This window comes from Suricata suricatta, chromosome 12 (genome assembly GCF_006229205.1).
Source record: "Suricata suricatta isolate VVHF042 chromosome 12, meerkat_22Aug2017_6uvM2_HiC, whole genome shotgun sequence".
Classification (NCBI taxonomy): Eukaryota; Metazoa; Chordata; class Mammalia; order Carnivora; family Herpestidae; genus Suricata; species Suricata suricatta.
This window is the reverse complement of record NC_043711.1, coordinates 95967932-95989425: the sequence shown is the minus strand read 5'-3', so window position 1 is coordinate 95989425 and position 21494 is coordinate 95967932. Positions and strand designations below refer to the sequence as shown.

Sequence of the window (21494 nt, the reverse complement as noted above, 5' to 3'; positions counted from 1 at the left end):
TTGGATCTTTTATTTCTGTTTCTAAAATGTTCCATCCAATGTTCTGTTCATCTTTGGTCATTTATCATTATTTTTGTGCCTGCCACAATTCTTGTGGGGGTTTTTTTCCTTTTTTATTTTCTTTTGGAGAGGGTATTTTTTCCCATGTTGGTTATCATCCAACCGAAGTGGGGCAAGGTGGCTTTGTTAGGATGGCAGTGACAAGTGTTAAATTTTTACAAACTAGAATTAAAAACACTACTAGGTAGTTCAAGGCACCAGCAAGTGTCAACAGGTGAAGATGTGACAGAGAAGATGGTACAGGTGGCGGTTCCTGTCCCATAGGGAGAAAGGACGGTCATGGCGGACCTTACCGTTACCTACTTCAGTGGTGATGGTAACGCTGTAACTGTTGATCTGTTTACACGTCGGAACAGACTTAGCAGGGAATTAGTGCCTGTACTCTGTCAGAAATCTGATAGTATAGTTACCTGGTTTTTTCTTCTAAAGGCATGAACCAGAAGTCTTAGAATGGAAGAGCTTTCCAGTGGGACATACCACTTAATTCGGTTTTATGAATCCCAGAGCTTCCTATTCTAAGTCAGGGTCGAGCTTTAAGGAAAAGCAGAGTATTTTATACTGCAGCAAACCAATGTCTGAAACGGAGTTTCTAGGGAGGAAAGGTAGTCTCTTGCCCAGCTTGTGTGTTCCACTGGTCTTCAAAGGACAAACTGCACAGGTGCTAATGAGCATACGTCTGGAAGTTGCTCCTTGAAATCAGTATATTCTGCAATACTTTGTTGGCTTTTTAACACCATGCACTCCTCATAGTCCATAGGAAATTTTTATTTAACGTCTTAATTTGAATCAAAGCAGCTGTCACTTTATTATTTCTCTTGAAGCTGCTCTTGCTTGAGAAGAGAGAGCATGGCTTCGAGAAGAAAGCAGACGCTTCAAATCACTAGTTTTTTGATCAGCAATGAAATCTGAAAACTACACTGTACTTCGATCGGAGGGAAAAAATGCTCTGAGATTTTTGAAGATTCTCCATGATGGGAAGGATAACAGGTGTATCTTTATATCTTAGTGCCTAATGGCACACAGCAGCCTGGGCCCTGAGTTTTTCTGAACAGTAAGTCTGAAACCTTTAGCACCTTACTGATTCAGGGAGTGAAAGTGATTTCATAGGGTATATTCTTGTCGTTTCTAACTATAAAATGTTTGTCTTTGAAGCCATTGGTCTTTGGCTTCTCTAAAACCAGTCAACGAATAGGACTTTGATCATTTCTAAACATTGAGGGAGAACTTAGAATTGAGTTTGTTATTTATACTCTGGGAACCAAATAAAATTAGTTGGTTTAAAGCTGCTTTTCCATCTAGGTTGTATTTTGTAAATTCATATTGCAAAAGGGAAAAAATGAGTTTCGATTCTAAAAATAGCATTATACCTCTAGTAAAAATAGAGGACGTCTGGGGAGAAGACCCAGAAGCTGTTATTGCCTGTCTGGAGTGGTGTTCTGATCCCAGTCTCTGTCTTCTCTTTAGGACTACCGGACAAAGCCTTTTTGCTGCAGTGCTTGTCCATTTTCTTCAAAATTTTTCTCTGCCTACAAAAGTCATTTCCGGAATGTTCATAGTGAAGACTTTGAAAACAGGATTCTTCTTAACTGTCCCTACTGCACCTTCAACGCAGACAAAAAGACTTTGGAGACACACATTAAAATATTTCATGCTCCAAACGCCAGCGCACCGAGTAGCAGCCTCAGCACTTTCAAAGATAAAAGCAAAAATGATGGCCTTAAACCTAAGCAGGCTGACAGTGTAGAACAAGCTGTTTATTACTGTAAGAAGTGCACTTACCGAGATCCTCTTTATGAAATAGTTAGGAAGCACATTTACAGGGAACATTTTCAGCATGTGGCAGCACCCTACATAGCAAAGGCAGGTGAAAAATCCCTCAACGGTGCAGTCCCTTTAGGTTCAAATGCCCGGGAAGAGAGTAGTATTCACTGCAAGCGATGCCTTTTCATGCCAAAGTCCTACGAAGCTTTGGTACAACATGTCATCGAAGACCATGAACGCATAGGCTACCAGGTCACTGCCATGATTGGGCACACAAATGTGGTGGTTCCCCGATCCAAACCTCTGATGCTAATTGCTCCCAAACCTCAAGAGAAGAAGGGCATGGGACTCCAATCAAGAATTGGTTCCCTTGCTTCTGGAAATGTCCGGTCTTTGCCATCCCAGCAGATGGTAAATCGACTCTCAATACCAAAGCCTAACTTAAATTCTACAGGAGTCAACATGATGTCTAATGTTCACCTACAGCAGAATAACTATGGAGTCAAATCTGTAGGTCAGGGCTATGGCGTTGGTCAGTCAATGAGACTGGGTCTGGGTGGCAACGCACCGGTTTCCATCCCTCAGCAGTCTCAGTCTGTGAAACAGTTACTTCCGAGCGGAAACGGAAGATCCTATGGGCTTGGGTCAGAGCAGAGGCCCCAGGCGCCAGCAAGATACTCCCTGCAGTCTGCTAATGCCTCCTCTCTCTCGTCAGGCCAGTTAAAGTCTCCCTCCCTCTCCCAGTCCCAGGCCTCCAGAGTGTTAGGTCAGTCCAGTTCCAAACCTACTGCGGCTGCCACGGGCCCTCCCCCAGCCAATACTTCCTCAACCCAAAAGTGGAAAATATGTACAATCTGTAATGAGCTTTTTCCTGAAAATGTCTATAGTGTGCACTTCGAAAAAGAACATAAAGCTGAGAAAGTCCCAGCAGTAGCCAACTACATTATGAAAATACACAATTTTACTAGCAAATGCCTCTACTGTAACCGCTATTTGCCCACAGATACCCTACTCAACCATATGTTAATTCACGGTCTGTCTTGTCCATATTGCCGGTCAACTTTCAATGACGTGGAAAAGATGGCGGCACACATGCGGATGGTTCACATTGATGAAGAGATGGGACCTAAGACAGATTCTACTTTGAGTTTCGATTTGACATTGCAGCAGGGTAGTCACACGAATATCCATCTCCTTGTAACCACATACAACCTGAGGGACGCCCCAGCTGAGTCCGTTGCTTACCATGCCCAGAATAACCCTCCAGTCCCTCCAAAGCCACAACCGAAAGTTCAGGAAAAGGCAGACATCCCCGTTAAAAGTTCACCTCAAGCAGCAGTGCCCTATAAAAAAGATGTTGGGAAAACCCTTTGCCCTCTTTGCTTTTCGATCCTAAAAGGACCCATATCTGATGCACTTGCACATCACCTGCGAGAGCGGCACCAGGTCATCCAGACGGTTCACCCCGTGGAAAAGAAGCTCACCTACAAGTGCATCCATTGCCTTGGTGTGTATACCAGCAACATGACCGCCTCGACGATCACTCTGCATCTCGTTCACTGCAGGGGTGTTGGGAAGACCCAGAATGGCCAGGATAAGACAAATGCACCCTCTCGGCTTAATCAGTCACCCGGCCTGGCACCCGTGAAGCGCACTTACGAGCAAGTGGAATATCCCTTGCTGAAAAAGCGAAAGTTAGACGAGGACAGCGACTCGCCCAGCTGCTTTGAGGAGAAGCCTGAGGAGCCTGTTGTGTTAGCTTTAGACCCCAAGGGTCACGAGGATGACTCCTACGAAGCCAGGAAAAGCTTCCTAACAAAGTATTTCAACAAACAGCCCTATCCCACCCGGAGAGAAATTGAGAAACTGGCCGCCAGTTTATGGTTGTGGAAGAGTGACATTGCTTCCCATTTTAGCAACAAGAGGAAGAAATGTGTCCGAGACTGTGAAAAGTACAAGCCCGGAGTGTTACTGGGCTTCAACATGAAAGAACTAAACAAAGTTAAGCACGAGATGGATTTTGATGCCGAGTGGCTGTTTGAGAACCACGATGAGAAGGATTCTAGAGTGAATGCTAGTAAAACTGCCGACAAAAAGCTCAGCCTTGGGAAGGAAGAGGACAGCTCCTCAGACAGTTTTGAAAATTTGGAAGAAGAATCCAATGGAAGTGGTAGCCCCTTTGACCCTGTGTTTGAAGTTGAGCCTAAAATCCCTAATGATAACCCGGAGGAACACATACCGAAGGTCATTTCTGAGGATGCTTTAGAATCGGAGAAGCTAGACCAAAAAGAGGATGGTTCAAAATACGGGACTGTTCATTTGACTGAGGAACCAACCAAACTAGTGCATGATGCTTCTGACAGTGAGGTGGACCAGGATGAGGTGGTCGAGTGGAAGGACGGTGCCTCTCCATCGGAGAGTGGCGCTGGTTCCCGGCAGGTGTCAGACTTTGAGGACAACGCATGTGAGGTGAAACCAGGAACCTGGTCTGATGAGTCTTCCCAGAGCGAAGATGCAAGAAGCAGTAAGCCAGCTGCCAAAAAAAAGGCTACCGTGCAAGGTGACAGAGAGCAATTGAAATGGAAGAATAGTTCCTATGGAAAAGTCGAAGGGTTTTGGTCCAAGGACCAGTCTCAGTGGAAGAACGCGTCTGAAAATGATGAGCGCTTATCTAGCCCACAGATTGAGTGGCAGAACAGCACAATTGACAGTGAGGACGGGGAGCAGTTTGACAACATGACCGATGGGGTCGCTGAGCCCATGCATGGCAGCCTGGCCGGAGTTAAACTGAACAGCCAGCAGGCGTAAGGGCCCGGCTCTCTGGCAGCGGAGACCCGCTGCAGCCTGGAGCCGTGCTCTCCCGCGGGGGCCTGCGCAGCTGGACTGACTGGTACTGCCTTCGGAGCGCTGGGTCAGCGGGCTGTCGGGAATGCGTGGCCACTGCAGCCCGGTGGTGGCTCCTAGGTCTGTGACACGATTGGTTGATCTTGCTTTGGGACTAGCTGTGAGAGACACAGTAAATAAATGTGAAAAACCAATAAGCTGGTGGCTCACGAACGCACATGAGGAAAAGCAGAGGTTTATGTTATCTGCCTTCTCACCATTTCTTTCTCTCTGTAAGATGTTCGGTTGGATGGTCCCAGGAAGCGCTCTCCTGACTCACGCGGTGGTGCAGGGCCAACAGACCAGCTGCCGGCCCAATGTGTATAGTAGACTTTGGGGAAAATCCGTTTTTTTTTTCATGTATTCATTCTGAATAGTTGCAATGTATATTTGTACAGTCTTTTAGACCTATTCAAGTGATGCCTATGATACTGTTACTGTGTACCCATCATAGATTGGTTTTTTAGTGTTGCCCTTGCTGTGTAATAAACGCTCTCTAGTTGACCTAGCAAAGCTTGAAACCGCGCTAGTATGGACTTTTGGACAGACTTAGTTTTTGCACATAACCTTGTACAATCTTGCAACAGAGGCCAGCCACGTAAGATATATATCTGGACTCTCTTGTATTATAGAATTTTTCTTGTTCTGAATATCCTTGACATTACAGCTGACAGAAACAAAAACTGGTATTTCAGATCTGTTTTCTGAAATCTTTTAAGCTAAAATCACATGCAAGAATTGACTTTGCAGCTACTAATTTTGACACCTTTTAGATCTGTATGAAAGTGTGTTGTGTTGAAGCAGCAAGCCAAGGAGCGCTGCCTTTGGATATTTAGTTTTATCTTTAGTTCACCACCACCCTGGTGCGTTCATTTATACCATCTAATATACGACACGCTGTTGTAGTATGTATAATTTTGTGACCTTTATTTCCCTTTGTATTCATTTTAAGCATCTAAATAAATTGCTGTATTGTGCTTAATGTAAATATTTGCTTTATTACACATTACAGTCCTTTGTGTCCATTATGTCTTGTGCCAGTTGATGCCGTGGCCCACTTTCATCAGAGCCGGAAGCCACGGCCACTGAGAAACTTTTGTGAAAGACCGAGATGTGCCATTGGCATAAAGAATGCTCTCTCTCCAGGCACCTGTTCCGAGTTCTTTTGGTTTTGTTTTGGCTTTTTCTTTTTTTTAACTGCTGAAATAAACATCCTGGAGTTTTTCAGTTCTCCTGGTGTTAAGGAGCAGAGCCTGCTTGTGTATGTAAATGTCTCGTGATAAAAGGATGTAAACGAATCTGCGTTGATGTGCAAGCAGAGTGTGGAAGCCCTGCTGGTCTTGGAAAGGAAGTAAATGTTAGTTCTCACCTTATAATGGGAACAATTGTACTAAACAGGCAACTACTCTCAGCTTTTGTTGTAATTCTCTTGACCGTCCTGCTATTAAAAAGGCTTTGGAGATCACACACTTGGAGGGCTGTTAGGAAGGGGCAGGCAGATTTCTGTAGGATTCCCAGCAGCAGCTCAGACTGAAGAGTGCAGGGCTACAAGGAGGCAGTATTAGGCAGCCTTCTCAGTGATGACAGGCTGTGACGGGAGCTCCGGCCCGGGCGGAGCCGGACCAGGCACCTCTCGAGGACGTGGGTCTACAGAGTTCGTAAGTGGCTGGCTTCTAGAATTTCTAAGACTCCTCCCAATAGATAGGTGTAATGAAATCATTAACAAGACCAAAGAAAGCTGAACAACTTCCTCCTAAAATGTTAAGACCTGCTTCTCAAAAAACTGCAGGAGAAAGTGCAAGAATAGACTAGAACCTTTAGGGCATTTGGGGCTGGCATGGGGTTACTTTTAAGTCTGCTGTACAAGTAGATTATAAATCCTATAGACCCCAGCTAATAATAATAAGGATGTCCCCAAATTAAGAGGTCACCAGTTACCAATCAGAAAACCCGGCGCGGAGAAGTCCTGTTTTCTCTCACGGAGGGTAGTAGCAGGTGAGTTTAAGCCGTCTCATACTTGGCTTGGAAGTCCGATGAGTAAGTTACGAGGCGGGAAGGACTCAGCCTGGACTCCAGTCCTGCTTGGAGGTCTAAGGAGACGAGTAGACTAGTGGAGGGGGAGGTGTGTTCCTGGTTGGACGCTTGAGCAGAGAGATGCTCCTGCTTCCTCGTTCAGGTGGTGGGAGTGGGCGTTGGCATTCAGAAAAGCATCGAGCCACCTAAGAATTGGAAATAAAGAAGATCCCCAACTAGAAATGTTGCAGAAGTCCTAAAAGTGTCTCAATAAAAGCCATTTTAAAAGAATGTTGTTGCTGTTGTTTGCTTTTGGAATAATCTGGAAGTAGAAGCGGTAATCTGCACCTTTTAATTAGAGAATGTCTGCAACTGTAGACTGAACAGTTCTGTAAATTTTCTTCCCAGGAAACTTTTCGCCCTTAAGATTTTCTAGTGGCCATGAGTTCCCGAGTCAGACTGCCTGGCAGCAGGATTTCTCTCCCTTTGCAGCACTTCGAGGCATTTTCTTCTGCCATCTTTGGCAAAAACAGCTCTGTGTCCACTCAAGAGCAAAGTAGGAAAGGACCTACCCCTTTGATTGCCCTATAGTTGTGTATCCAATCTGAATGCCTGTTTGTGAAGATGAACACTTTTCAGAGGAGAACAAAAGTCCCAGATTTGAAAAATGATCTATCAGATCGGGGGACGCCCCGTCTGAGATGCCCCCGGAAGCTATTAAACGTGCTTTTGTCCAGGGCATACTGCCATATTGGGGGGAAAGTGCCCCACTCCCCACCAGGCTGCCAGCATCAGACCACGTGGAGGCCCCAAAATCCCCTCCAGGGGATTCTGTGCCACTAAAGCTTTTTAAGAATCCCTTGGTTTGAGTGATGGAAAATACACTCTTTACTGGTGAGATTAAGTAGAATACAGGGAGTCTATGGCTTTCACAGAGAATCAGGTCAGCCCTCTCGCCCCTTCCTTTAGGTCTTTTCTACCCATTGTGACCCTTCTCACCTACCCTGTGACTCACTGGGTTGGCCCCAACACATTCTCCCCAAAGTGTTGTGGAGGAGCATCTCAAATTACTGAGCCCCCAGAAGACTGGAGCGAATAGGAAGAGGTTGCTTCCGCCATGCATTCCAACATGGCAGTTCCCAGTTGAGCCACTCTGTGGTGGTCTGGAAAAAGAAACAGTGCGGCGAGTTAGGAAATGAGGCATTTTCTATCAGCTACTACATTATCTTGAAAATAGATCTGAACTTAACCGAAGGAAGGGTCACTTAGTAATTCTTTGCATCATCCTATTTCCCATCAACATACTCCCCTTAAAATAACTTTGACTATAATTCAAATCCAAATGGAACTGCAAATAAGGTAGGGGTTGTATTCAAAATTAAAAAGGTGAAAGTTCCAGATCCTGAAAACCCTACAGTCAAGATTTCAGAGTGCTTCAAGTAAGAGGAAGGAGGGTCCGTAGTCCTTTCCAGGGCAGATGATCTGTGGATGGAATAAAGGGCAGAATCTTTACTATTTAAAGGAGTCGCTGCAACTGTGTGTTTTCAGGAATACAAAGTCCTTGCATCCGAGGCAAACCAACTGCGCCGCCTGCCCAGTACACCTCAGCAGGTGTTTGCATGAATCTTGCGGGACCTTTAGTCATGTCTTATTACTAAGTGAGGCAAAATGGATACCTAATAAGCCAATCGCTCACCTTTTGGGCGCTTTGGATAAAACGAGAGACTAGAAGTAAAAGGCCTTTCCAATGTAAGTGGTAAGCACTGCACTGGCTGTGACGTGGACTAGAGAGGAATGTGACCTGACCGGCACATTGTACTGACCCTGCATGTGAAGCAGCCGTACGCGAGAGCCTGTGGATTAGTGGGAAAGGCCGTGCACGACTTGTTAGTGGCTGCCTCCGCCAGCAAGGTTAGGTATTTGGGGTTCCCTCGGAAGGGGGAGCCCAGAGAGACTCCCAACACTGCACTCTTCCGAGGAAGGACCCCTCCTCCTCCAGGCCTGGGGCATGACTCCACCTTCCACACACTGCAAGTACTCAAGGACTTTATGAACGTCCCTGAAGTGTTCCTGGAACTAGTCGTAGGGTACTAGAAGTCAAGAGAATTTGAGTCCTCAGAATAGTCCTGCGCCAGTGCCCCAGTAGCCACCCATCTGCCCCCAAGCTCCCCGCCACCAGACCCTTGGGTGGGGAGGAGGCAGAAACCTATGGAGGGAGACAGCACCGGTTTGAGAAGCTAGCTTGTCCCAAGAGCCCCACTGGCACAGGACAGATGCTGACTCGGACCCAGGACATCTGAGCCCACAGCCACTCCAACCACTCTGCACAGCCTTGATCTTGGCTAAAGACCAGCCTCCTAAGAAAGGTTTTCCCGGCTATGAATGCAGAGACACATGAGCCTGGTTTCTAAACCAACACACCGACGCCATGCTCTCCCTGGCGCAGCGTCTCCCGAGCTACTCAGCCATACTGCGTCTTTACCGTTGGCCTGACAACCGTTTTCATGTGCTGAGTAGGTTTCAACCGCCCTCTTCATTTTTCTTTAAAGTTCACTCATTTTGGTGGGGGGTGGGGGGGAAGAGCAGAGAGCCTGACAGCTCGATCCCATAAACTGTGACATCATAACCTGAGCTGAAACCAAGAGTCAGACACTTCACTGACTGAGCTACCCAGGTGCCCCTCAACTGCCCCTTTTAAGAAGGAAAACTTTGCCTCTACAAGAAAGGACGAACCAGCATAATTTGCCACTAATGAAGACATCCCTAGAAATAAATAAAAGACAAAACATTATACTAAAACGTTGTCACCTGTTACTGCTTGCTGAGGGCTGAGCCTGAGGCCGCCTCCGAGGGAGTCAGGGCCCATTAGCACCAAACTGAGACTTTGTCCTGGACCCAGGCAAGACCGAAAGAACTGGGGGAGCCGCCAGTCTCGGTGTGGTGGCTTCGGTTGCCTAATGGCACGCCGTGTGGCACCGACGAGCTGCCCATCAGTGACCACCTAACTCTCCTCTCCCAGCTCTAGACGCCTTTTTTATGAAATGGGAGTCCCACTGGCAGGTAATAGAAACTCCAGCTCAGACTGTGCTTGACAAAGGGAACACGCAGGTGACACGGTGCCCAAGGAGCAGGCTGTTCAGTGGTGTCGGCGAGGGCTCAGGCCCACTGTCCTCTGTCCTGCCACCCACATGGTCACCTTCATCCTAGGTAGGTGTCCATAGGGTGCTTCCCATTCACCTTGCCTGGGAGAGGGCTTCCCTTCCCTCCCCAGTGAGCAAGAATCCTGGCGTGGGAGCCTGTGGGACCATTCCAGAACTAGTTTCTGTGGCTGGTGGGCTTAGATCAGAGCGATCTCGGGGAGCCACTGGGAGCTAGGATGACCCGGCTTGGATCAGTCAGTACCCATCTCTGAGCTGGGGTGGAATCAGTTCAACACACACCAGAAGCCAACTCAAGCCCAATTACACGCAGGAAGGCGGGAGACAGACAGAGGTCAAGGCCCCTGCACTCTTCAAATGAAACCTTGTGCAGAATGTAAAGCAAGAAGGTGTGGTTGCTGCAATCCAAGTAGCCAATCGCTGAAAACCTGAACGCTGTTCTCCCAGAGCACAGGCACCCGGCGGCTGCAGACACAAATCCCCTGGGGGCTCGAACTCGGGCCCTCCCCCAGGGGCTTCTGATGTTGTCGGTCCTGGGCTGCCCCAGCCCATTCCCCTGTGCAGCCAAGACTGAGGAGCTCTGTTTTAAAGACACATCCGTGAACATGGCCTTCAGCACGGGCCTTCCCTGGAGAAATGCACTTGCTGCCTCTGGCTTTCCTATGTAAGAGCATTTATCCCATTTCTCCGTCAAGGAACATGAGCTGCACAGCTGAAGAACCCCCATGTCTACACTCAGGCGACGTGTGTGTAGAAGCCAGTTTTTTTAAATGCTTCTTTTTGAAAGAAAGAGAGCGTGCACGGGGGAGGGGGCCAGAGGATCAGAAGCGAACTCTGAGCTGTCAGCACAGAGCCTGACATGGGCTCCAACTCACAAACTAAGAGATCATGATATGAGCTGAAGTCAGACACTTAACAGACTGAGCCACCCAGGCGTCCCGAATTCAATTTTTTAAAGATTTTTTATAAGTAATCTCTACACCCAATGCAGGGCTCGAACTCACAACCCCGAGACCAAGAGCCAGAAGGTCCACCAACCGAGCCAGCCAGAAACCGATTTTACATGCGCAAGTCAACGGCCAGGCGTCTCCGGGGCTCCCGGAGGACAATGAGGAGTCCACGGGTCTCAACGGACAGCCCCACACTCCCCAGGCAGGGTCACCGCCGCACCCCTCCTCCGCTCCCTTCCCCACAAGCCAACGGAAGAAAGGCACAAACCTTGCTCTCCAGGTGCTCCTCTGGCTCTGGTCCCTCTCCTCCGCCTCGGGCCCGGGTCCCCAGAAGAGCGGCGGGGACGGAGCGCCGTGCTCCACGTCCCACAGAGTGGCCCGGGGACGCCCATGAGCAAGTCCTTCCCGAGGGAGGGCCCCCCACCAGCCCGGCCTGGCCTGTGTGGGCCTGCGGCGGGCCCAGTGCCTGTCCTGTCCAACAACCTGTGTCCGCTGCTGTCCTCCTGGACGCCTTCCTCAGGCTCGGCCCCCCGTGCAGCCGGGCAAGAGCGAGGCCTCGAGTCCCAGCCAGGGAGGCGGACGCAGGCCTCAGAGCCCCCGCCGCTGCCCGCAAGCCTGAAGTGCGGGTACCTGCCGATCACAGAGAGGAATCCGGAAGCTTTTGAGCCCACAGCCGGCTCCCCAGGACTCGCCGAGAAAATTCTGTGAAAGCGGCCCAGAGTCAGAGTTGCTTTGAATTCCCGCAAACCCGAAGACGGGCTGTGCTCTTGACCGGAAGACAAAGTGGGTCAAGGGCGTCTAGGGGCCTCCCGGAGCCCAGCGGCCTTTGAGGGCCCCTCCGCCACCTCCTGCTTCTGCATGAACCTCTCTCGGCCGACAGGAGGCAGTTTGTTGTTGTTGTTGTCATTTTTAAGAAAGCTCTACACCCAACACGGGGCTTGAACCCAAGACCCCAAGATCAAGAGTGGGGTCACATCGTCTGCCAACTGAGCCAGCCCGGTGCTCTCACCAGGCAGCTTTTTAACTGGGTGTTATAGCCTTCCCTCAAGCTGTGGACCAACTGGAAACAATCAAGCTTTCTGCAGCGGGGGAGGGGAAGCAAAGTAGGATTTTGCTTGAAGGTGGGGAGGAAGACGCCTTACGGCCTCCAACTGCCTAGGCCACCAAATCCTCTCCAGAGAGTTGGTGATCCTCAGGAGACGCCTCTGGGGGTGTCTTCCCAGCCTGTAACCCTGCGCTCTGAGAGCCCCCCTTCACCCCCAGGCAGGAGAGGGTTTGTCGTGAGTGGATGGTAGATTTTGGCAGATGCTTTTCTCCCATTGGTAGAGATGACCGTGTGGATTTGGGCCTGTATTAATACAGGGTGTTACACTGATACATTTTCAGATGTTAAGCCAACCTTGCATTCCTAGGAGAGATCCCGCTCGGTGGGGTGTAGCATCCATTTTTAGACGTTCCTGGATTCGGGCTGCTCGTATTTGGTTGAGAACTTCTGCATCTATATTCGTGAGGGATATTGGTCTACAATTTTCTTATGAGGTCTCTGTCGGACCTGGTATCAGGCACTTCCATGAGGAGGGCCGTGGAAAGTGCACACCTCTAGAGTAAGAGCCATCCTCTGCCCCCAGGGAATTCGGACCTGGAGCACAGAGACTTGCTGGCCTGCCGGTCAGTCGCTTGAACTGCAATGGCCACGCAGCTGTCGCTTCTCCCCAGCTGCGTTTCATCACAGACCCCACATCCTTCCAGTAAATTCTCCATGGTCTGAAGGCCTCTGGCTCTAAGGCTCTCACTTGCAAGTGTCCACAGCGGCCAGGCAGATCAAATACATTAGCAAAACAATTTGGATACAACAGACACCTGGAGAGCACGAGGCCCTCTAAATCCAAGCAGCTTTAGCTCATTGTTTCCTGCAACTGTGTGAGCCCAGTATTGCCAGGGATTCCAGTTTGTTTGTTTGTTTGTTTGAGAGACAGTGAGAATGAGGGAGGGGCAGAGAGAGAGGGAGACAGACTCCCAGGCAGGCTCCGCACCGTCAGCATGGAGTCTGATACGGGGCTCGAACTCACGGAAGAAACCATGAGCTCATGACCTGAGCTGAAAGCGGCTCAGCGGGACGCTTAACCGGCTGAGCCCCCCAGGCCCCCCAGACATTCGGTTTTTGAAGAGAAGCTGGAAATCCACTTCTTTAATGTGGACTGTCCTAAGTTTTCATTGCTGGCAACTGCTTTTAGTTAAATTTTTTGAATCGGTAAACAAAAAAGTATAAAAAACAGAAACAGGAAAACGTGACCTCTCACCCAAAACAGATGTCACTGTTCTCAAATGTTTGTTTCTCCTTCCAAAGAAGGTTAATGTCTTTCTCTCACAGATGGTGATGTATCACACCATTCTTCTGTCCCTTGGCTTGCGTAGCTTGGGGACATTTCCATAAAGAACTCCTTTTTGTTTTAAGATTATTTATTTATTTTGAGAAAGAGGGACAGGAGAGTCTCAAGGAGGCTGCATGCGCACAGCACGGAGCACGACTTGGGGCTCGATCCCACGACCCTGGGATTACGACCTGAACCAAAATCAAGAGTCCAATGCTTAACCGACTGAGTCACCCAGGGGCCCCCCATAAAGAACGAATCCACATACACAATTTCATAGGATCCCAGCCGTCTGTGTGTGTGGACGTACTATAACGGAACCAAAGCCGTCCTGACGGACACTTAGGTTCCTTCCAATCCTGTGTTATTTCAACATGTGGAGAATAACCTTTTGCATTTATCATTTCTCCACTGTGTGCGTATATTGGGAGGCAGAGCCCTAGAGGTGAAATTAACTAGGTCCAAGGGCAGAGGTGAAATTAACTAGGTCCAAGGGCATCGATATTTGTTGTTCAAACAGGTCCTGCCCAGGGACCTCCCCCAGAACGCTGTCTCACTGCCGATGCATGAGAAGGCTTCTTTCTTCAAAATTTCACTAACAAACAGTGTCATCAAAAACATTTCATGTTTGGGGCGCCTGGGTGGCTCAGTCAGCTCAGGTCATGATCTTGTGGTCTGTGAGTTCGAGCCCTGCATCTGGTTCTGTGCTGGAAGCTCAGAGCCTGGAGCCTGTTTCGGATTCTGTCTCTCCCTCTCGCTCTCTCTCTCGCTCTCTCTCTGTCCCTCCTTCACTCATGTTCTGTCTCTCTGTGTCTCAAAAATAAACAAAGAAAATTTCATGCTTGCCAGACTGAAATAGCAAACTGAGGAGTTCTTTCATACTTACTAGTACAGAGCAAATGTCTCTCCATATGATTAAAATGTCTTTTACATTTTCTTTCTTGTGAAATGCCTGTTCATATCCTTTGCCCATTTTTCTACTTTTTCTGTTATTTATTTGTAGGAGCTGTTTATATGTTAGGGAGACTATTCCTTTATAATACGTGCTGCGCATATTCTTTCCCCAATTTTCCATCTGTCTTTTTGGGTCATTCGTGTTTCAAAGTTGCTTAGGATTTATTGTATTATATGGATTTGGGGGGGGGCGTTGAATTTTTGGTTTGTTTTTGCCATGCAGAGGATTTAAATTTTTTATATATACTCAAATCTAGCTTTAAGGCTACTGGATTTTGAATGATTCTCCAATGCTTCCGCCTCCTTGTACAAATTCGTTGTACACATCTAACTCATCCTTCGTCCACGTGGAATTCTGGAAATGTTCCTGTGCAGAGTGAGGTATGGAACTCACTTTATTTTTTCCAGATGGTTACCCAGTTGTCTCAACATGAAAACATTCTTAAACAGTTCAGGGCAAACCACACATTTCTGCCAACCCGTAAGCCACTGTCTTGAAACCTCTTGCTTTAACAGACATGAAGTTCGCATCTACTGGAAAAGGGGGGGGGGGCGCGCAGCTGGCCAAAGAGCCTGCAACGCCCTCTACACTCGCGTCCCACGGAAGAACCCTTCCCGGGCTGCAAAATGACCCTTGCAAGGCCTGTGGGGCCTCCTCACTCCGGTCGTCAAGGCTTTCCTTTATGTGACAGGACATCAGGTCACCTTCTCACAAGGACAGTGCCTTCAGCAGCTCAAAGCACTGAGGTCAGAATCGCTGGCAGGCTCTGTGTCCTGGCCTTCCCCCCCCCCCCCCGCCCAGGTGTCCCCAAGTGTCCCTAAAAGTTTCTTGTTTGGCACTACAACTCCCAGAGAAGTCGGACTGGCCAGTCCTGGGTCACAAGTCAGCTTTCGGCACAGCCGGTCTCCTGCAGCCTCTCCCTTCCTCACTGACTTGGGGGACAGGGGGCGTCCCTAAAAGCAGCCAGGACAGCGAAACACAGAGGGGGCTAGTTGGGCCTGTGGCAGCTCTCACTCTCCCACAGCCCGTTCTTACTCTGCAATTTAAGGGCGGTCCCTGAGGCGCTCGCTGTGGATGCTCCTGGATGCCAGCGATCCGCTGAGAAGGAGCACACAGTCAGCCCTTTCCCCATGGCGCCGATCACCACAGGGGCACCCATTACGGTGCTCCTGGGCAGCCCTGGGTCAAGCGCTCACACACCGCTTTTCATCCTCACAAACACCCAGTGGGCAGGTGCCATCATTCTCCGCATTCTCACAGAGGAGGAAGCTGGGCTCAGAGAGGGTGAGCAGCTAACCCAGGGCCACACAGCGGAGGTGTGCAGGAGAGGATGGCACCACCCAGGCAGGCTGACCGCAGAGCCAAAAGCTCCTGGCCACAGTCCTGTGGGTCTCTATTTTAGGACACTCAAGATGCTGTGGCTTGATCACATGACACCACCCTGTCACCTCTCCCTGGCCCCTGCTCCAGGCTCTGAAAGGAAAAAGCAGCCTGGGCATCCCCAGCAATCAACGTCTGCTGGGGCTTCTGGAAATCGGTGTCCCCGCCCCTTGCCTGAAAAGTTAACTTTCCATCGAATCTACGCTCTCCCTGAGCAGACGCAGCGGAGCAGTGAGTATCCGCGCTTCCTTACAGTGTCGATCAACACCGCACAGTCACAGGAGCGACCGGTCTGCAGCGACGGCTCAGCCACGGAAGCCAGACACACGGACGACACCACGTGCGCACGGTCCCCTCATCCTCCGGCTACCGGACATACAGATGCAGCAACACCCGTCTACACTGACAACTGGCCCAGGGTGGTGTTTGTGAAAACTCAGCGAGCCTTACGCCTAGGTGAATCTCTCTGTGTACAAACTACACCTCAATAATTTAAAATATTGTATGCAAGGTTTTACTAAATAAAAAAATTACGTCCACGGACAAATGCTGGCTTTTCTTGGGCCACCTGGGCAGCTTAATCTGTTGAGTGTCTGGCTTCGGCTCAGGTCAGGGTTCATGAGTTCGAGTCCCACATCGGGCCCTCTGCTGTCAGCAGAGCCTGCTTCGGATCCTGTCTCCCTCTCTCTGTCCCCACCCCTGTTCATGCTCTCTCTCAAAAACAAACATTGAAAAGAAAAAGGAAAAGGAAAGGAAAGAAAAGGAAAGAGAAGAAAAAAATGTTGGCTCTTCTTGAAATAAGGTGTCTGCCTATAGTTTTAATTCCAAGAAACTGTCCTAAAATTGTCAAGATGCAGCTCTTCCCTTGCTTTTCTACTGCTCTGTCTCCTGATTCGTTAGGTTAGATTTCCTTGAAATTCTAACGCAGGTCTGCCGTTCAGTTGGGCGTGCGTGCGTGCGTGCGTGCGTGCGTGTGTGTGTGTTTGTTCTGGACTCTGTGAGGAATTCCAGAAAAACCAAAATTCTCCATCACCAAACTGAGAAGTCAGGAATTTCAGGACAGGAGCAGGAAACTCAATCGCATGAGAAGAGATTAAGGCACACCTACCTTTGAAGACCCCTGGAAATCCTAATGACCTCTGCATTTTTTTTAAACTTTATTTATTTTGAGAGAGAGAGAGAGAAAGGGAGCATGAGCAGGGGATGAGAGGACGGAGGGAGAGAGAGAATCCCAAGCAGACTCCTCCATCAGCAAAGAGCCCGTCTGAGAACCTCGAGATCATGGCCTGAGCTGAAACCAAGAAAGAGTCTGACGCTTAACCGACTGAGGCCACCCAGGCACCCCATCCTTGTTTTTTAATTAAAAAAAGTTTAAAGTTTATTTATTTTGAGAGAGAGCAAGTCAGGTAGGAATAGAAAGAAAGAGAAACATAGGACCCCAAGCAGGCTCCCTGCCCTCAGTGCAGAGCCCTATGTGGGGCTTGAACTCCAGTAGTGAGATCATGACCTGAACCAAAATCAAGAGTCCCACAATTCACCGACTGCGCCACCCAGGCGCCCCACGACCTTTCCATTCTTATGGGGACTCTGAAGGCCCGAGGCACCCCCTCCCCTCAGGCGAGGGGCTCCCTGATGAGCAGTGGCAGGAGCTCCCAGAGGACATTTGCACCCAGACCACACTTGAGCTCTTGACATCTTTATTGAAATGTTTCAAAGGCCAGTGGGCACGGGGCTTGGCAGCCAATCCGGCCACAGAGATGGACCTGGAGCCGTGCACCCCGGTGTACAAGCGCCCCCCATCTCTGCAGCGTGCACCCTGGTCCATGAGCGACCCCATCTCTGCAGCCGTGCACCCCGGTGCACGAGCGCCCCCCACCCCATGATTCCCACGCAAAGCCTGGCACAGAGAGACAGGGTGCGCCGAGTCTCCGGTCTTGCTGAGACCCGTGCGCCCCATCCCAGGCCCCCAGGCAGGCCCGACCCTGGTGGGAACCGACTCTCCAACTCCGCGCTGCACGCGTGGGCTCCAGATGCTTCTCCAAACCCCGCCGTTTCACATGAAGCAAGAGAGGAAACGCAAAACACAAATGCACAGGAGAGTCCAGAAACCCAGAGCCGCTGCCCGCACACGGTCACTTTCCGACGACCCGACTGCGGAGCTCACACGCGCCGCCGGCGGCGGGGGGTCCTGGGCGCGGCCCCCGCGGCCCCGGGGAAGTAGTCCTCCGTCCGGTACAGCGCGGGCAGCTCGAACGGCAGGGGCGCCTGCGTGGACGGCTTCTGGAACGACAGAAAACGGGGTGCCCCGTGAACCACTGCAATTCACTGGTTCTGTGACCCGAGAAGTCCGGTTGTGGGACTGGACGCCTCCTGCAGGGTCGTGGCCCGAGGGACAAGGACCCCAGGGTTCTTGGGCGGCACTGCCTGTGAGCCAACACCAGCTCCCACACACACGGACAGGCAGGGCCAGGCTGTGACAGACAGTGACCGAGAAAGCCGGAGTCCCTCGTGCAAGGCGGCGGCTCCCTCCGCGCATGTGCGCACGCGCACAGGTGCTCAGGGACACCCGCCCAGGCCCAGCGCAGGACCTGCTGCTGAACAACTGGCCGGAGGGGGGGCGGGGGGTGAGCGATCTCGCACTGGGTCCCCATCTGTGCCGCCTCAAGCTGGTGTCATACATATCGAATGTGTTACTTAAAGAAAAAAAAATCAAACCATTTTAAGAAGTGCTCGCATATTTCTGGTGTGGGATTTTGTTGAGGAGGATCGGGGGAAGGCTTTTCTGTCAAGCAGCCCTCCCCAAGCTGCTTGGTGAGACCCTCTCTCGGGGAGAAACCAGATTCACCGAGAATGCTGTCAAACAGCGCTTCTCAAAGGTGGCCGCAAGCCGGAACCCCCTGGGAGAGCTTCTGCCTGCCCCTCTACCCGCCCTGAGTCTGAGGACACTGGTCTGGGGTGTAGCCGAGCACTGGGGTATTTCCAAGCCCCCAGAGGGCTCTCCTGCAGATCCGGGGCTGATCCCAATGCCTAAGACCCCTCAGGAGGAGGGGGTTGGGCTCTGCTGGGAAATGGGCAGGTACGTAGGGCTCAGGGGTGTATCCTTCCAAACGCCCCCACCTGAGGCCCCCAGTTACCCCCACATCTCCCTTGACTGTCAGGTCTCTTGGCCCCCCTCCAGCTGAGGCCCGACTCAGAAGGTCTGCCGGTGCAGGTGCCGGGGCAGGGGTGGGGGCTCTGGCTCCCCGCCAGCAACAGCTCTGCCAGGGCCCACGGCCTGTGTGGGCCCTGCGCGCGCTGGTGCATCCCTGCCTCCCGCACCCTTGTTCCCCACAGCGACGCCCTGACCACCATCCCCCTCGTGGAGGTGGGGTAGCCAAGGGTGGACGGACGGGGGGTGCCTTACCCATGTCCCACATCCTCCATGCGTCCGCCCAACTCCACCACCACGTCCTGAGTGCCCGCGGTGGCCAGGCCCCTTCTGCGCACCAGCCGGCAGCCTTGGCCTTCCCGGCAGGCACAGAACGTGATGGCAATTTGGTGGGATGGCACAGGGGCCTGTAGAACCCAGAGGTGGCCCAGCTCCTCTTGGGGGGTCAGGGAGGTCTCCAGAGGCTTGAGCCATCCAGGGGCCCAACCTCCGAGCACGCAGGGCAGGAAGACCCTGTCACATGGTGGCAGAGGGTGAGGGGTGGGGCGCAGACTCGGGGACTCCAGTGGCTCAGTCCGGAATGGAGCCATGTCAGGGGGTGGAGACAGGCTCTTGGAAGCCATGCTAAGATCATCGCAAGAGGCCTGGGAGCCACTGAAGTCACTAACCGGGAATGTGTGTGTGTGATTGGGTAGGTGTTTTAGAAAGAGCAGAAATGAGGGGAAAGAGGGGACCAGGGAGGAGGCCGTGGCCAGTGCCCCCTAAAGGTGAGCAGCCAGGCTCAGGGCAGGAGTGGACGGATTCTCATGTCTGAGCCCCAAGGCCCTGAACTTTCCCCCACACCGAACCCTGTTTCTCTGCAGAAGGAAACCATTAAAGTATTTCAAATAAGACAGCATGTGCTCAGGTGTGTAGGGACTCCCTCCCTGTGCCCCCCCCCGCCCCCCGGAAAACCAGGAGAAGCAGTTCACCTTGGCCATTCTGTCCATCTGCCCTGGGTCCGCTATCCTTGGCTCGGCCTCCCTGGGGGTACTTGGGGCCCAGGCCAATCTCCTGGCTCCTTTCTCTAGCACCTTCCTGGGCTGTCCCCTGGGTGGGATGCAAGCCTTCTGAGAGCTCCACAACAGAACGCAGATGGGAAATGGACGCCAAGATACACGTCACAGCCTGAGGGATGCAGCCGTGGAGCCCAGAAGCTTAGACTCTCTCCACCCCATTCCTCCTGAGAACTGGCCATTGTAGTATCTAGAACATTTGCGAACAATAACAGCTCCAAGTCGCTCCCTCGCCTGACACATGGAGGCCAAAGAGCATTTTGTGATGAAAAGGTCCCTTCTCCTGACCCTCAAGTCCCAGGCAAAGGAAGGGGCCCGTGAGGGGTCAGTGGCCAAGCTGGAGCCAGTGTCCTGCTCAGTCACGTGGCCTCGCCGTGGCGGGAGGGGGCTCTGAATGGGTGTGAGGGGTGGGGCTTCTGTCTCCTCCTCCAAGGAGAGAGCCTTCCAAAATGGGGAAAAATCAATATAATTGAGACAGGATCAAGGAGAAGGCATCACAAGAACCTCCCAGCGGCCCTAGACCAACCCCCTGCCAACCTCCTTGGGCACGTGGGGAGGCCTGGGGTAGTGACTCACCGCCGCCTGCAGAACTGAGCCTGAAGTCAGCCCGGCAGGGATGGCCTATGATAAGCTGGAGGGCCCAGCGTGGCTCAGGGCGCAACTCTTGGAGAGCGGGTGGGCATGGAGCGGGCACGGCCCCTCTCATCTTCACTGCCCACTGGTATCGGCCCCTTGATCTCCAGATCACTTGCACCTGTGCCCATCTGACGGCTCAGGTGGGGGCTGGGAGGAGGCCTGACCAACCCCCCCAGCTGTGACTGGTTGGGGGCTGAGCCTGTGGCCAGTGGCCATCAGCCTCGGGGTGCTCCCCCTGCTTCCCAGGCCCCAAGTTCCAGAGTGGGCGGGTCGTGAGTCCGAGGGCCATCTCCGACACCACAGTGCGGGGCCTGCCCGGGATTGAAGCCACATGGGGAAGCAGAGCTGGGACAGAATCCTAACAATGTCATCTGGGCCCCCGAATCCATTAACCCTGGGACATTTCCCGTCCACGGGCCGAGGAAGCCAAGATGACCTGGGCTGCTGTCATTTGCAACCAGGCTACCTGAAACCAGGAAGCCACCGGGGAGCCAGTGAGCACTTGCAAACCAGCGGCTTCAATGAGCAGGTAAGGGCTGGAGTGCGAGGCTGCCACCAGCCAGGTGGCCAGCTGCCACCGGAGGGACAGACCACACCCTAGAGGCCACGCCCCAACCACAGGCACGTCAGGACGCCCCGCCCCTCATCCCCATTTTCTCCTGGCTTCTCAGGGCAACCTGCAAAACTGGGGTTATCCCCATGTCCCAGAAGTGGCAGGAGCCATGGGACCAGGGAACTGGGGTCCACCAGGCCTGTCTAGTTCCTTTTTTTTTTTAGTTTTTTAATGTTGATTTATTTTGAGAGAGAGAGACAGAGCATGAGCAGGGGAGAGGCAGAGAGAGAGAGAGGGAGATGACACAGAATCTGAAGCAGGCTCCAGGCTCTGAGCTTCCAGCACAGAGCCCGATGCGGGGCTTGAACCCGAGAGTGAGATCATGACCTGAGCCGAAGTCAGACACTCAACCAGCTGAGCCTCCCAGGTGCCCCCAGGCCTGTTCTTAGTCCAGCCTTTGTCCATCACCAGAAACAACCCATGTCTTTGGGGACAGAGCAGCAAATCCAAACCCTTGAGAATCTCAGTCCTGAGAGCTCTCATCCTCCCAACCCCTCCTTCTGCGGCTGG

The 21494-nt window shown here is 51.6% G+C and overlaps 2 protein-coding genes across 4 annotated transcripts in view; one reads left to right on the top strand and one right to left on the bottom strand.

Moving 5' to 3' along the window:
- The window catches only part of ADNP (activity dependent neuroprotector homeobox), a 32043-nt gene extending 25035 nt beyond the window's left edge, over positions 1–7008 (top strand). For all 3 annotated transcript variants that reach the window (XM_029917144.1, XM_029917142.1, XM_029917143.1), the window contains one exon: positions 1525–7008. In XM_029917144.1, the coding sequence (XP_029773004.1) occupies positions 1525–4629 (3105 nt within the window). In that variant the 3' untranslated portion in view covers positions 4630–7008. The remainder of the gene's footprint in view (positions 1–1524) is intronic.
- A 10204-nt stretch (positions 7009–17212) lies between these two features.
- The window catches only part of BCAS4 (breast carcinoma amplified sequence 4), a gene marked incomplete at its 5' end in the record, with an annotated part of 62412 nt that continues 58130 nt past the window's right edge, over positions 17213–21494 (bottom strand). The window contains one exon of the mRNA XM_029917967.1: positions 17213–17812. Coding sequence (XP_029773827.1) covers positions 17693–17812 — 120 coding nt within the window. The remainder of the gene's footprint in view (positions 17813–21494) is intronic.